The sequence below is a fragment of the Aulonocara sp. 'chitande type north' Nkhata Bay genome, linkage group LG14 (genome assembly GCF_057382095.1).
Source record: "Aulonocara sp. 'chitande type north' Nkhata Bay isolate Kocher_YH1m ecotype deep benthic linkage group LG14, A_spYH_male_GT1.1, whole genome shotgun sequence".
Classification (NCBI taxonomy): domain Eukaryota; kingdom Metazoa; phylum Chordata; class Actinopteri; order Cichliformes; family Cichlidae; genus Aulonocara; species Aulonocara sp. 'chitande type north' Nkhata Bay.
The window spans coordinates 26,465,973-26,480,523 of NC_141357.1; the positions used below are offsets into that span (position 1 = coordinate 26,465,973).

Below are 14,551 nucleotides of genomic sequence, written 5' to 3' on the forward strand. Positions count from 1 at the left end.
CAGTGTAGATGGTGAAGAGGAACGGAGCCAGAACCGTTCCCTGTGGGGCCCCCGTACTGCAGACGACCCTGTCCGACACACAGCCCTGAGTCCTCACATACTGTGGTCGGTCGGTGAGGTAGTCCTGGATCCAGGTAGTGAGGTGATGGTCCACTCCAGAGTTCACCAGCTTGTCCTTTAGAACCGAGGGAAGAATGGTGTTGAAGGCACTGGAGAAATCAAAGAACATGATTCTCACAGTGCTTCCAGCGGTCTCCAGGTGAGCGAGGGAACAATGTAGGAGGTGAATGACGGCATCATCCGCTCCAATGCCAGGCTGGTAGGCAAACTGAAGTGGGTCCAGTGATGAGCTTATTAGGCGCCGAAGCTGAGCCAGGACCAACCGCTCCAGGGTCTTCATCAGGTGGGATGTCAGAGCCACCGGCCTGTAGCTGTTGAGGTCCTTGGGGCGTGAAGTCTTTGGCACTGGTACAACACAGGAGGTTTTCCAGAGCTGTGGGACTCTTCCCAACCTCAGGCTCAGGTTGAAGAGGTGCTCCATCACCCCACACAGTTGGTCCGCGCAGGACCTGACGACCCTCGAGCTGATGCCATCTGGACCCGCTGCCTTCTTGCCATTAATCCTCCTCAGTTCCCTCCTAACCTGGGTGGTTGAGAGAGACAGGCTGGAGCCTTGTGTTGAGTGTGTATTGGATGCTATTACGGTACACATGGTCTAGTGTACCATAACCGTAGTACCGTAGTGTTCCCTATTTCCCCCTTGAAGGACATTTAACAAGTTGGTGGAATTGGGGAGTACAGATTTCAAACATGTCTTATTAAAGTCCCCAGGAACAATATGGACATGTGCACTCTCTACTGTTTACTGATAATAAGTTAGATGTGGTTGAGTGCTGCGCTAACGTTAGCATTGAGGAGGAATGTAAACAATGGTAATTATGGCTATCGTTAGTTTGTGGGGTAGAGAAAAGGGTCTGCGCTAAATGGACATCGCCTCCAAGTCCAGTGAACAGGGACCGTCTTTTATTCTACTGTTATGGCACCAGTCCTGAAGCACACAAGCATAGAGCCCACCAACCCTTCCCTTACTGGAGTCTTGGTTGTGGTCCTGGTGGTGTAATGTCTGGCCAAGTACAGTGGGGCAAAAAAGTATTTAGTCAGCCACCGATTGTGCAAGTTCCCCCACCTAAAATGATGACAGAGGTCAGTAATTTGCACCAGAGGTACACTTCAACTGTGAGAGACAGAATGTGAAAAAAAAATCCATGAATCCACGTGGTAGGATTTGTAAGGAATTTATTCGTAAATTAGGGTGGAAAATAAGTATTTGGTCAATAACAAAAATACAACTCAATACTTTGTAACATAACCTTTGTTGGCAATAACAGAGGTCAAACGTTTACTATAGGTCTTTACCAGGTTTGCACACACAGTAGCTGGTATTTTGGCCCATTCCTCCATGCAGATCTTCTCGAGAGCAGTGATGTTTTGGGGCTGTCGCCGAGCAACACAGACTTTCAACTCCCGCCACAGATTTTCTATGGGGTTGAGGTCTGGAGACTGGCTAGGCCACTCCAGGACTTTCAAATGCTTCTTACGGAGCCACTCCTTTGTTGCCCGGGCGGTGTGTTTTGGGTCATTGTCATGTTGGAAGACCCAGCCTCGTTTCATCTTCAAAGTTCTCACTGATGGAAGGAGGTTTTGGCTCAAAATCTCACGATACATGGCCCCATTCATTCTGTCCTTAACACGGATCAGTCGTCCTGTCCCCTTGGCAGAAAAACAGCCCCATAGCATGACGTTTCCACCCCCATGCTTCACAGTAGGTATGGTGTTCTTGGGATGCAACTCAGTATTCTTCTTCCTCCAAACACGACGAGTTGAGTTTATACCAAAAAGTTCTACTTTGGTTTCATCTGACCACATGACATTCTCCCAATCCTCTGCTGTATCATCCATGTGCTCTCTGGCAAACTTCAGACGGGCCTGGACATGCACTGGCTTCAGCAGCGGAACACGTCTGGCACTGTGGGATTTGATTCCCTGCCGTTGTAGTGTGTTACTGATGGTGACCTTTGTTACTTTGGTCCCAGCTCTCTGCAGGTCATTCACCAGGTCCCGTGTGGTTCTGGGATCTTTGCTCACCGTTCTCATGATCATTTTGACCCCACGGGATGAGATCTTGCGTGGAGCCCCAGATCGAGGGAGATTATCAGTGGTCTTGTATGTCTTCCATTTTCTGATGATTGCTCCCACAGTTGATTTTTTCACACCAAGCTGCTTGCCTATTGTAGATTCACTCTTCCCAGTCTGGTGCAGGTCTACAATACTTTTCCTGGTGTCCTTCGAAAGCTCTTTGGTCTTGGCCATGGCAGAGTTTGGAGTCTGACTGTTTGAGGCTGTGGACAGGTGTCTTTTATACAGATGATGAGTTCAAACAGGTGCCATTCATACAGGTAACGAGTGGGGGACAGAAAAGCTTCTTACAGAAGACGTTACAGGTCTGTGAGAGCCAGAGATTTTCCTTGTTTGAGGTGACCAAATACTTATTTTCCACCCTAATTTACGAATAAATTCTTTACAAATCCTACCATGTGAATTCATGGATTTTTTTTTCACATTATGTCTCTCACAGTTGAAGTGTACCTCTGGTGCAAATTACTGACCTCTGTCATCATTTTAAGTGGGGGAACTTGCACAATCGGTGGCTGACTAAATACTTTTTTGCCCCACTGTACCTCTACTGAGGCATTAGGAATGTTTGGATGGAGCCAAGATTCCGTCACAATCAGTAGACAACACTCCTGGACAAAGCAGTTGTAGTAAATCTCTGACTGTAGCTCTTCCGTTTTGTTTGCTGGGATCTGGCATTGCTGAGGAAGATGATTGGAAGTGGGCTGTTTGTGTTGCTGTTTTGCAGCTGGAGATAATAGCCAGCTCTGCATGCCAGCTTTTGTTTATTCTCCCTGCACCATCTGTGTTGTTTGTTTTTCCCCAAAATAACCCATGGTGCACTCACAATCTTGGGTGGGATACTGTCAGTCCTATCCAAATTAAAATCCCAGTTCAGGCTGAAGCTGATATCTATTAGTTCTTGTAATTATTAGTTCCTGTAACTAACAGACATCACCTGAAAGTTATCAGTGCATTGCAGGACAACATAACAAAATGGCATATATAACACAAAAAGGCTTATAGAGCAATTCAGTACATAGAGGATGCCATCATTATCACCCTTCACAGAGGGCTGAGTCATCTGGAGAACATGAACAGCTAGGTGAGGATGCTCTTTGTGAACTACAGCTCAGTGTTAAACGCCATAATCCCATCCTTATCAACAAACTGGACCATCTTCACATCCCCCCTGCCACCCGCTCCTCGATCAAAGATTTCCTCACCAACGGGACAGATCAGTCAGACTCATCCCCTACCTCTCCACCAAACTCTCACTCAGCAGTGGATCCCTGCAGGCCTGCATTCTTAGCCCAGTACTGTACACCCAGTATATTGCTGTACACCAGGGGTAGGCAACCTTTCTGATGACGAGTGCCATCTAAAATTTCCTCAGAAGTCAATGTGCCATATGATTGCATTAGCAATAAATTTAATAATGTTCTATATTAACAGTTACACACTATATAGAACCACTTTATAGAATTATATTTGTTCTCAGATGTTGGCAGCTATCAGCGGATAGTTATCAGCTATTTTGAAACCAAAAAAAGACACTTTTTATCCATAACAAGAACTCCATAACAGCAAATGAACTGTACAACAGAAAATGCAAATGCTATTTATGGTCTCCTCACAACAACGATAAGAAAAATAAACTGGACCAATATAGCATGTTTGTTAATACAGAGATACACATGTTAATGTGTAATGTCGCATTAACTGGCATTAACTCAGCCAGTTAATGCAAGACAAATCTAGCTGCTCATTAAAGCTTTCTGGTTTGATCAGAAAATAAAACATTGGTCCATTCACCTGAAAGTCCCAAAAATGCATTGTGTCTCGAGACTGTAAAAAGTCAGCAGAACAAAAATAAACTCCACCTAAACTTGGTTTATATCTGACCCAGATAGACTGCAGGTCATAACTTCTTATCTGAAGTTCAGTTCACCTGACACTCGGACCGGCGGCTGCCTCGGGTCTCTCCTCTTGCCTCCGCTTTCTCTCATCCACCTGCTGGCCTCCACCACTTGCTAATGTTACTGAATCTGTGGATGCACCGCCATAGCCACCACCAAATAACTGAGTTATTTTTTACACACCGGACAGCATCTGGCCAATCCACCACCTTTCATACCGTTACAAAAAAAAAAAAAAAAGAAAATCATTGGCCCACTGAGCAAATGCCCAGTATGCCCGATGGCCAGTCCAGCTATGGTCGTGCCATCAGTTAACCCTTTGAGTGCCAGCTGTGGCACGCGTGCCTAGGGTTGCCGACCCCTGCTGTACACCAATCCACCCAACCAACCTCATTGTAACCACTGTGGTTGGGCTCACTTCTGATGGAGATGAGACAGTGTACAGAGTGGAAATAGAGAATTTGTCATGCTGGTGCTCCAAAGAAAACTTGAAGCTGAATGTTCATAAAACAAAAGAACTCATCATGGATTTCACGAGTCTCCTCTCGTAAATAGAGAATGGGTGGAATCCGTCTCCACATTTAGGTTTCTGGGCACCCACATCTCGATTAATCTCACCTTGACCAACCACACTAATGAAGGCCCATCAGGCAAGTGTCCTGAAAAGGAATGACCTGGACCAGTGGCTGTCGTTGGCCTTTTTACCACTCCTCAGTTGACAGCATCAGATCCTCCCGTCCCTAAAATTGCCAATCTATTCTTCAAATGTTACGGCTATTCTTCCCATCCCATGCAAGGACACCTGGATTGGCTGGAGGACTGTTTACTTAGCCTGATAGGCCGAAGGACACTGTCTCAGCTAAACTATGGACACGCACACACACACACTTACACTGATAAGCACTCACTCATTCCCCCTCCCTTTCCAACGCCTTCGATGCTTGTGCCCTACCGGGGAAGATAGCAGTCAACTGGACCAGCACAGATGCTGCAGGACCGGATGCGCTGTCTACACCGGCTCTCTCTTACCCTTTACCCACCCCTGTTGCTTGTCTTGTGTTTCTATGGTGTATTGATAGTCATGTGCTTTTGTGCTGAGGTGTTTTTTCTGTTATCAAACTGTTCTCCCACTAGGAGCTCAGTCTGAGTGGAGTTTTTTTTTCTCCTCCTCTTACCTCATGTAGTGTATTTTCGTTGTTTTTTCCTATCAGCCTACCTTTCTGACATGTCTGCCCAATGTGATGTTTGTGTAAAGTTGGTCAGAAGGTTCCTTTGTAAGTGCGCATGCGCCATTAGCGTGCTGCCTGCTGTAACCCTAATTTCCCTCGGGATGAATAAAGTATTCTGATTCTGATTATGCTGATTATTTTCGCCACGTCTACTGGCCATGCATGAAATTAATGAAAGTTTGAAACATTTTTACCAGATGCTGCAGATTAAATCCTAATATTTTGGATTTTGTTGGTGTTATTAAGTATTGAAAATATTGCTTTGGTAACTTGTCAGAACAGGAATTTTTGAACAACAGTTGAAAACTGCTATAGCATAACTGATATATAGATGACAGAGCTCACTCAGCTCACATTAAATTTACATTTGCAGTCTTGGACTTGATGCTTGATACAAATGGAAATGTTAGATTTCATTGTATGAAACCACTGAAAAATAATTCAGAGCTATATAGTGTTATTGTGAAATGTGATTTTAAATTTATTTATGCACTTAACACTGAGTTACATATTCATACATTAACATGTACAACAACAATAAAAAATGTACAATTATTTAAAAAAGTTTTCTCAGTAACAAAAGTAAACAACTCTGCTATGTGCTTGAAAGTGTGCAGTTTACTTTTTGTATTTTTATTGTGAGGTAAATAAGACAAAAATGATCAGTAAGGACAGACAAACAAAAAAAAGACAAGCAAATTCATCAAATATATTATTATAGTGTAGTCTCATAACTATGTATAGAGCATTATGTGTGTTGATTGAAATGGTAAAAGAAATAATTTGATAGTCATGAAAACTTTTTCAACTATATAAAGAATAAAAAATGCTCTCAAATCACAGCCCAGAAGCCTACAGCAGAGCCTAATGCACATTCCAGGATGATTTTCTCCTTGTATGCTGTTAGATTTTTTATTGGGACTAGAGGGCTCACGACCAACCAAATAGTACATATTAAAACTTGAATAAAGTTGTTCATTTACTTGTTCATTTACTTGTCATATTTCTTGTTATATTAAAAGCCCTAATCTTCTGTGATGCAAAAAAAAAAAAAAAAAAAAGACAGCAAAGACATAGTAATGAGGGATGAAATTTTCCAGTTATCTTTTCACGTGTTTTTTTAATAATTAATATTTATTCCTTAAAAAAAATTGTTTCCTGATGTGATGCAATAAAAAAAAATAATGTCATTAATTGGCTCATAGTAGGAGAGATTGGGCACAGTGGATGGAGGTCGAGGCCAACCCAGAGGTCCCACCACAGCCCCAACCCATCTAGTGACATACCCTGGAACCCAGAGTGTTCCAGAGTAGGACAATTTGGAACACTCAACAACAACAACAATAATAATAACAATGATAATAACAAACAATAATGAAAATATTGCTGATGAATACCATGTACGAGTAACTGTTAGGAAAAAATACCAGAACTTTGTGTGTGTGTGTGTGTGTGTGTGTGTGTGTGTGTGTGTGTGTCGATGTGTGCACATGCATATGCGCAGTTGGGCAGTTATGTGTAGTTATGTGTTATGTGTAGTCAGTATCCAGAAATTGATTTAGAAAGACATACAAAATATCCAATTTCGACTTGGAATTGCAACAATAATCATTTCCAAAAAACTGATATACTATGATTAATTTTTGCACATTAAATATTTCTTGGTGTTCTTCTCAGGCTTAAACAATATGATAAAACATTTTGGAGCAAATATACACATTATTAGTCCAAAGCTGGAGGCCAGAATGGCAAAAATCTCCACAACCACAGTGAACTTTCCAGGAGAGCTGACATATGCTGGGATAAAGGTGATCCACACTGCACAAAATATCAGCATGCTGAAGGTGATAAGCTTGGCTTCATTGAAATTATCAGGTAACTTGCGGGCTAAAAAAGCTAAAACAAAGCAAAAGGAAGCAAGTAGGCCAATGTAACCGAGCACAGCCCAGAAGCCAACAGCAGAGCCTAATGCACATTCCAGGATGATTTTCTCCTTGTATGCGGTTAGATTTTTTATTGGGAATGGAGGGCTAAGTACCAACCAAATCGTACATATTAAAACTTGAATAAAGGTGAAAGACATAACAGTCATTCTTTGTTGTGGAGGACCAAACCATTTCATCACATTACTACCTGGAAGTCTGGCTTTAAAAGCCATTAAAACCACTATAGTTTTCCCAAGTACACAGGAGATACAGAGTACAAAGGTTATGCCAAATGCAGTGTGGCGCAGCATGCAGGACCACTCAGATGGCGCTCCAATGAAAGTTATTGAACATAAGAAACACAGAGTCAGTGAGATGAGCAGCAGGAAGCTCAGCTCAGAGTTGTTGGCTCGGACAATTGGAGATGTCCTGTGACGTAAGAATATAGCAGTTGTGATAATAGTCAGACAAGCACCAAGAACTGAGAATGTAGCCAGGATGATTCCTAGGATGTCTTGAAAAGAAAGAAACTCTATGGGTTTAGGAATACAAGTGTCTCTCTTTGCATTAGGCTGGAATTCCATGTGGCAGGGTAAACAATCAGCAGAATCTGAATGGGAGAAAAAAATGAGTTAAGGTGCTTCTTGTAATTTTGGCTTTATAGATTACAAATTTATTCTTGTAATGTATTCGATGTTGCAGATTTGCATCATAAAAACATTTTACATGCACAGACAAGCATTTTACTTTACCTGTAGTATTACTAATCTCTCCCTCAGGACATGCGGTACAGTCATAGCAGCAAATGGGTTTTCCTTTTTGCAGCACTTTACGAGTTCCTGGAGGACAACTCCCACTGCACACTGACACTGGCACCTGTGTAATATAAAAAGGCAGCGTAACATATGTAAATGTTTGCTATAAAACTGAAAAGATTACATTAATTTGACTTTTTACTTTCGTGCTGCCCTCCATCCAGATGATGTTTTTGTTAATCTGGAACTCCTGGCCCTCTGGCAGTGATGCATCATACAGCCCTACAGTCACTATGTCAGTTATGCCAGCCATAGTTTTCTGCCAGTTAACCAACTCATAAATAGCCACAGGATCCCCATTAGTATCGAATGACACATCATATCCATTTCGGGAAAAATTTACTTTCTTCAGCTCAGTTAGAATCTGTAAGGATGAATTGAGACATAAAGGGAGTGGAAAGAAAAAACAAAACAATATTTGAACAACTAAAAGTAATGTTTCACTTAACGTTTCTTAGAGACAGTGAAACATGTTGGCAATGACTGATTCGTTTTTACTGACCTGCTTGGACTGTAATTTGGTTAGTTTGTCACACTGAGCTGTGACATTTCTTCCCTGACATAATGCATTATGAATGGCATGTGCAATTGCATACACAGCCTTGTACACCATGTTACTAATTCTAAGCTGAGATGTATCAGTGTACGGGGTTTGGAGAGTCTTTATATCTTCAGTTCCATTACATACTTTCTTTCCTGCAGAATTACCTAAAAATAAAAAAGGCACCAAAATGACAGACAATTGAATTCATCCATTTAACATCATATCTTTTGAACATATCACTCAACAAACAAAGAGTCACGTTTGAGAAAAGGGGCCACAGTAATAGTGTTGGCTGACTGCCTAAACTTGACCTAAAGGTTAAACATATAGATTATGATTTGTTGCAGTAACGGACCTTTTTGATTATGTTGGATTTGAAATTGCTTAAATTACAAAAAAGAACATGTCTGGCCTTTTTAAGACCAGACATTTTACAAGAAACTCTAACAACCAAGAAAAACAAAAAACGAAAAATGTTTCTCACTTTCTTTTATTGTGCAGTTGAAGGAATCCTCCCAGAACTCAGTAAGCAATGGTGATACAGCCACTTGAGCAAAAGAGAGATTCAACAGGAAGTTTCTGAAACCTGGGATTACAGATTTCTGAATTCCAAATCCAATGGTCCCAGCGAGAAAACTGTACTTCCTTAATCCCGGGTTGGTCACCCATGACTCACTGCCTATCCATTGTCGAGGTGGAAAAGGCTCACGTGAAAGTTCTGCCAGCAGGATCCTCATGTCTCCAGATGGTGCAAATGCCACCACTACCATAGATGTAGATCTTGTGAAAAAAGTACAACTTATTAGAAGACTTTTTTAAGCTACCCGGTATGTAAAATGTTTAGTCAGAAACTTATTTTTGTATATCAATCCAACAAACAAACAAAAAAACCTTGTAAAAAATCATTAAAAATAAATCCCAGAGTGAAAATCTTTGATGTAAGAACCTGCGGATAACATCTGCTACTTTCTGAATCCTGCTATGTGGGTGGGTCCGATAGAAAGATACAGAGTATTCCACACAAATCCCCTCTTTCTTTGCTGCTTCTAGAAAAGATGCCATGCCGTTATTTCCATAATCTGTATCTGATCGTACAGCACCTATCCAAGTCCAGCCAAACTGTTTTACCAGCTTAGCTAGCGCACCAGCTTGAAACTGGTCACTGGGGATTGTTCTGAAAAAACTTGGGTACTGCTGCTTGTCAGACAAGCATGCACATGTGGCAGAGGGGCTCACCTAAAACAAAAGAAGACAAGGTAATCCTATAAGAACTGCAGATGTGCATGCATATTTTAAACACCTAGTTTGAAAAAAAAAAAATTAAAGTATTTACTTGAGGAATGTTAAAGGGACTGATGATTCGTGACATGCTGATGGATGGCGTAGACCCAGACTCACCAACAACAGCCATCACCATACCTGACTGGGAGCAGTTTTTGCCAGTGTGAAACACAAGGTCCAAGCTATTCAAAAACTGAAATGCCAAATGCACTGTCATGGAAACTGATGCACATGAGTCATAGATCTGATACCCAAGCCTGATTCCGGGCAGCAGCTCTGTATTGTTGTTAATCTCTTCTATGGCAAAGACCATTGCATGTGACAACTGCAGCTCATCGGCATTTATGCTGCAGACAGACAGTCACCTCACTGTTAAAATTGTAGGCTACATAGATTTTGTTAAGATGAAATTTCATACAGATAACACACAGCAAGAAAGATTACCATTACAATACATGCAACATGTTCATAATTTTTTCCATACTGACCTCCCTTTGCATCTTACTGGCTCAGGCATGATGGTATAATCATGGCTCACTGTTTGCGTGTAGGAGTGAAGAGAGAAAGCACCCCCAATAATGAAGTCCCCATCCATTGAGAATGCAGGTAGATGAATGCTACCCTGCAACTTACATTTCACAGAAGAAGCTTCAGTACCAGCCCAAGCACCTGTAAAGCTACTCCTTTGATTCAGACTATCCAGAGACACACCCAAGGCAAAAACTGAGTTCAGCTGAAACAAACACAGAGCAGATACCAGACCAATTAAAAGAACTGAGACTGCCATCTCTCCCTGATGCCAGGTATGTGTGTAAGTGGAATTTATATAGGGTTTTAGAGAAAGGGCTCTGCTCTACGCCTTCAAGAGGACATGATCTTACGCAGTGGTCTTTGATTAAAAGTCTGAAAGGTCATTCATTACTCTAAACAGGAGAGTATATTACAAATAGCCTTGACAGATACTATGAGTTTAGCTGGATTCATTTAGCTAAAAAAACAAAACAAAACAAAACTTTGTCCCCGATAAGGCTTGGAGATATCCTAAATCTTATCATTCAGTATTTCTTCATTTGATGTTTAATACATTTAGCTCAGTTTATGTGTTGAGAGTTCTAAGTTGGCATGTTTGCAGTCATGTAACTGTACAATATTTCCACACAGAGTCTTTGGCAAATTAATGCTGGAAATTTACTAAGAAATATTAAAAGAAGCTATAATTGTAAAGTCTCACTCTGCTACTACCACCTAGTGGACAACATGATTAAATAAAATATGAGCAATTCATCTTTTACTGTCAACTGAAGACATTTGAAATATAGCCTAATCACAAAAACACATCTTAAAATACTAACAACTTAAAAAAAGAGGCTAATACTAATATATACACCAAAAATGAAAAACATAACCATGACTGTTTCTATTATATTCTCTGCTGTTTTTCCTCTTCTGGTTAAAAAGACCTTTTCTCTTCAGTGTCAGCCAGTACTTGCTCAGATAGAATTGCTCTTACTTTATCTGGAATCACAATCACAATTTAAGGTGCTCTGATCAGCGTTGTTGTTGCTATACAAAAAAAGTAAAGTAAAAACATGGAAGCAAACATCAGCAAGAATGGGTGACTGAACTGGAGATTTAGGTTCCACGGGCATGTATAATGGCCAGTACTCCTTAGATTTCTCTGAGTGGTCACTGACTTCGGAGCCAGCTGTACAGAATAAGCTTAACATACAATCAACAAGATACATGTCTACGCATGAGTCTTGGTCTCCATTGTGTTAACAGTACTAAAAATAAAACGGTAGACAAGTAAGTAAAGAAACTTGATTCATTTACATTGCCAATTTTCTTCTAAATAATAGTAATAAGTAATAAATAGTTGTAATAAACAATAAACTGGAAAAATATATACAATCAAGAGCGATATATAGAAAACAAGAGAAAGGTATGCATTGGAGAACACAGTGCTTTGAAGTAGTACAGGACTTGGTCTGAGTATAGAGACCATGTGTGAGTGGTCTGAGTGATGAGGGTTACTCAGACCATGGCCCAGATTGGTGAGGTGAGTGGACATCGGTCGGGTGTGGAGAGATAGTGTTTGTTGATGTCCAAATGGCCCAGGGGAAAAAGCTGTTTGTGAGCCTGAAGGTGTGAGACATGATTAACCCCTGCGCCAGCCAGAGGGCAGCAGGTCAAACAGGTGGTTGGCAGGGTGCAAGAGACCTTGAGACACTATCCACTCGACACACTTCATGCCTACAGATGTGAGGGCTGTATGTTCGCAGTCATTGAGGCTGTCTATATCAGTCTTTTTGGGGAATGGTGGTGGCCTTCATACAGCTGGGAATGGTGGCATGAGTGAGGGAGAGGTTGAACAGCTTTGTGAGTATCCCTGCCAGTTGTTCCGCACAGGCTTTGACCACAGCCCTTGGGATGCCATCAAGGCCATTAGTTATTCTGGCATTCACCGGGCTCAGATGATGATGGATTGGATTTATATAGCGCTTTTCAAGGCACCCAAAGCGCTTTACAATGCCACTATTCATTCACTCTCGCATTCACACACTGGTGGAGGCAAGCTACAGTTGTAGCCACAGCTGCCCTGGGGCAGACTGACAGAAGCGAGGCTGCCATATCGCGCCATCGGCCCTTCTGGCCAACACCAGTAGGCGGTAGGGTAAAGTGTCTTGCCCAAGGACACAACAACCAGGACAGAGAGCCCGGGGATCAAACCGGCGACCTTCCGGTTACAGATACGCTTCCCAACCCCCTGAGCCACGGTCGCCCCATCAGAGTGCTTCTGACTTCATGTTCCTGGAGGGAGAGAGGGGTCTGCTGGTTGAAAGGGAAGTGGGGAGCAGGGTCTAGGGGAGAGGGGTTACCTCATACCCAGCAATGAAGATGTTGAGCTCCTCTATGAGTTTCAGGCAGCTGACGAGGCTTGGGAGGCTTGGGTGCCTTTTCACACCCGACTTGGGCTGTTCTCTGTGAAGAAACCATTCTACCTTTTTCCGGCATGTATTTATTCTTGCTCTAATACTATGTATATTTTTATGCCATGCACAGTTGGTGGGACACACCTACAATTTTATTTTACATGTACAATGACAATAATATGCAATTCTATTGTTTTCTGTATTTAGTTCTTTGTTCAATACAATACACATTAATGTTATTTGATTAAAGTAATGATTGCAAAGCATAGTCTCAAGCCAAAAAAAAAAAAGAACTCTACGCTTTATGAACCTCCAGATGGGCTATAATTGCCAATCTGTTCTTCTATTATTATTATTTTTTTTAATTTAAGAGAAAAATCTGTTTTAGTACACCTGGCTTGATGTTTTAATTGTTCCATTTACCTTATAATGTTTTTTAATTTTTGTTTTTTGTTTCTTTTATGTTCTTGCTGGTATTTCACCATGCTTACCAGCTGCATATTTGAAGTAAATTAATGAAACTGAAATATTGTTACCAACTGCTGTTAATTAAATCCTATAATTTGGGATTTTGTTCCTGTTCATAATGAATGAAAATGTTGCTTCGGCAACTTTTCAGAACAACAGTTTTTGAACAACAGTTGAAAACTTTTATAACTAGACTTTTTGAAATGTACTTTTTAAATTAATGTTTTCTCTGAGTGAGCAAATTGTAATTGTGGGGTTTGTGAATGTGGACCATTGTCGCAGCAGACATTATGTTGTATTCCTCGACATCATTACTAAACAGTTTTTTTTTTTTGGCACAGCAGGTGTATTTTTCTGCTTGGGAGATGACAGTGATGCTGTGTCCTTGCTTAAGAACATTTAAGTGTCTACATGTCAACGTAGCATCCGCATTAATAATAAGACTCAGTGTTTCTTAGTGCTTCCCACTGCATCATAACTAAATGATTAAATTGGTGCGAGATATGTGTATAGATGACAGAGCTCACTCAGTTCACTTTAAACTTAAATTTGCAGTCTTGGACCTCATGTTTGATTCAAATGGAAATGTTAGATTCCATTGTACGAAACAACTGAAAAATAAATCAGAATTATATTGTTATTGTGTTATTGTGAAATGTGACTTTACATTTATTTCAATATTCACTATTACTACCCCTACTCTGATTACTCTGAATTACGTATTCATAAATTGACACATACAAACAATAATTTAAAAAATGTATAATAACTTCACAGAAAAAGTTTTCTAAATAACAAAGAAGAAGAACTCGGTTATGTGCTTTGAAGGTGTGGAATTCCTCTTTTTTAGTTTTATTGTGAGGTAAACAAGACAAACAGGTCCAGTAAGGACAGGTGAACAGACAAAAAAGACAAGCAAGTTGTGCAAAAACATTATTAAGGTGAGTCCAGTATCTGTTTACTATGTACAGTCCAGTTTGTGTGTTGGTTGAAATGGTAAATGAAATAATTTCATGTAGTAATGCAAACTACATAAACTATATAAAGAAATAAAAATGCTCTCAAATGCAATAATGCCCATAATGATAATAATAACGATAACAATAATAACAACAATAATAATAATGATAATAATATGAAATAACAGTTATAGTAGTGTCATTACAAAGTATAGGTAGCAAAAATAAATGAAAAAATAAATCAATCATTATGTAAATACAGAGATAAGAGATTTTATTAAATTATGACTTTCCTTTTAACCACTT

At 40.6% G+C, this 14,551-nt stretch overlaps 1 protein-coding gene across 2 annotated transcripts; it reads right to left on the minus strand.

The window, feature by feature from the left end:
• Positions 1-6,956: 6,956 nt before the first annotated feature.
• On the minus strand, positions 6,957-10,213 carry LOC147314745 (extracellular calcium-sensing receptor-like). 2 transcript variants are annotated; one of them, XM_086260236.1, is made up of 7 exons: positions 9,938-10,213; positions 9,551-9,840; positions 9,089-9,384; positions 8,563-8,756; positions 8,203-8,424; positions 7,998-8,121; positions 6,957-7,855 (listed from the first exon to the last, which is right to left on the minus strand). In XM_086260236.1, the coding sequence occupies exons 1-7, from the start codon at positions 10,196-10,198 to the stop codon at positions 6,957-6,959; spliced, it is 2,286 nt and encodes a 761-aa protein (XP_086116362.1). In that variant the 5' UTR covers positions 10,199-10,213. The 2 variants fall into 2 exon arrangements, with proteins under 2 accessions (XP_086116362.1, XP_086116361.1); XM_086260235.1 differs by having other exon boundaries at positions 8,563-8,768; positions 9,938-10,198.
• Between the last annotated feature and the right edge of the window lie 4,338 nt (positions 10,214-14,551).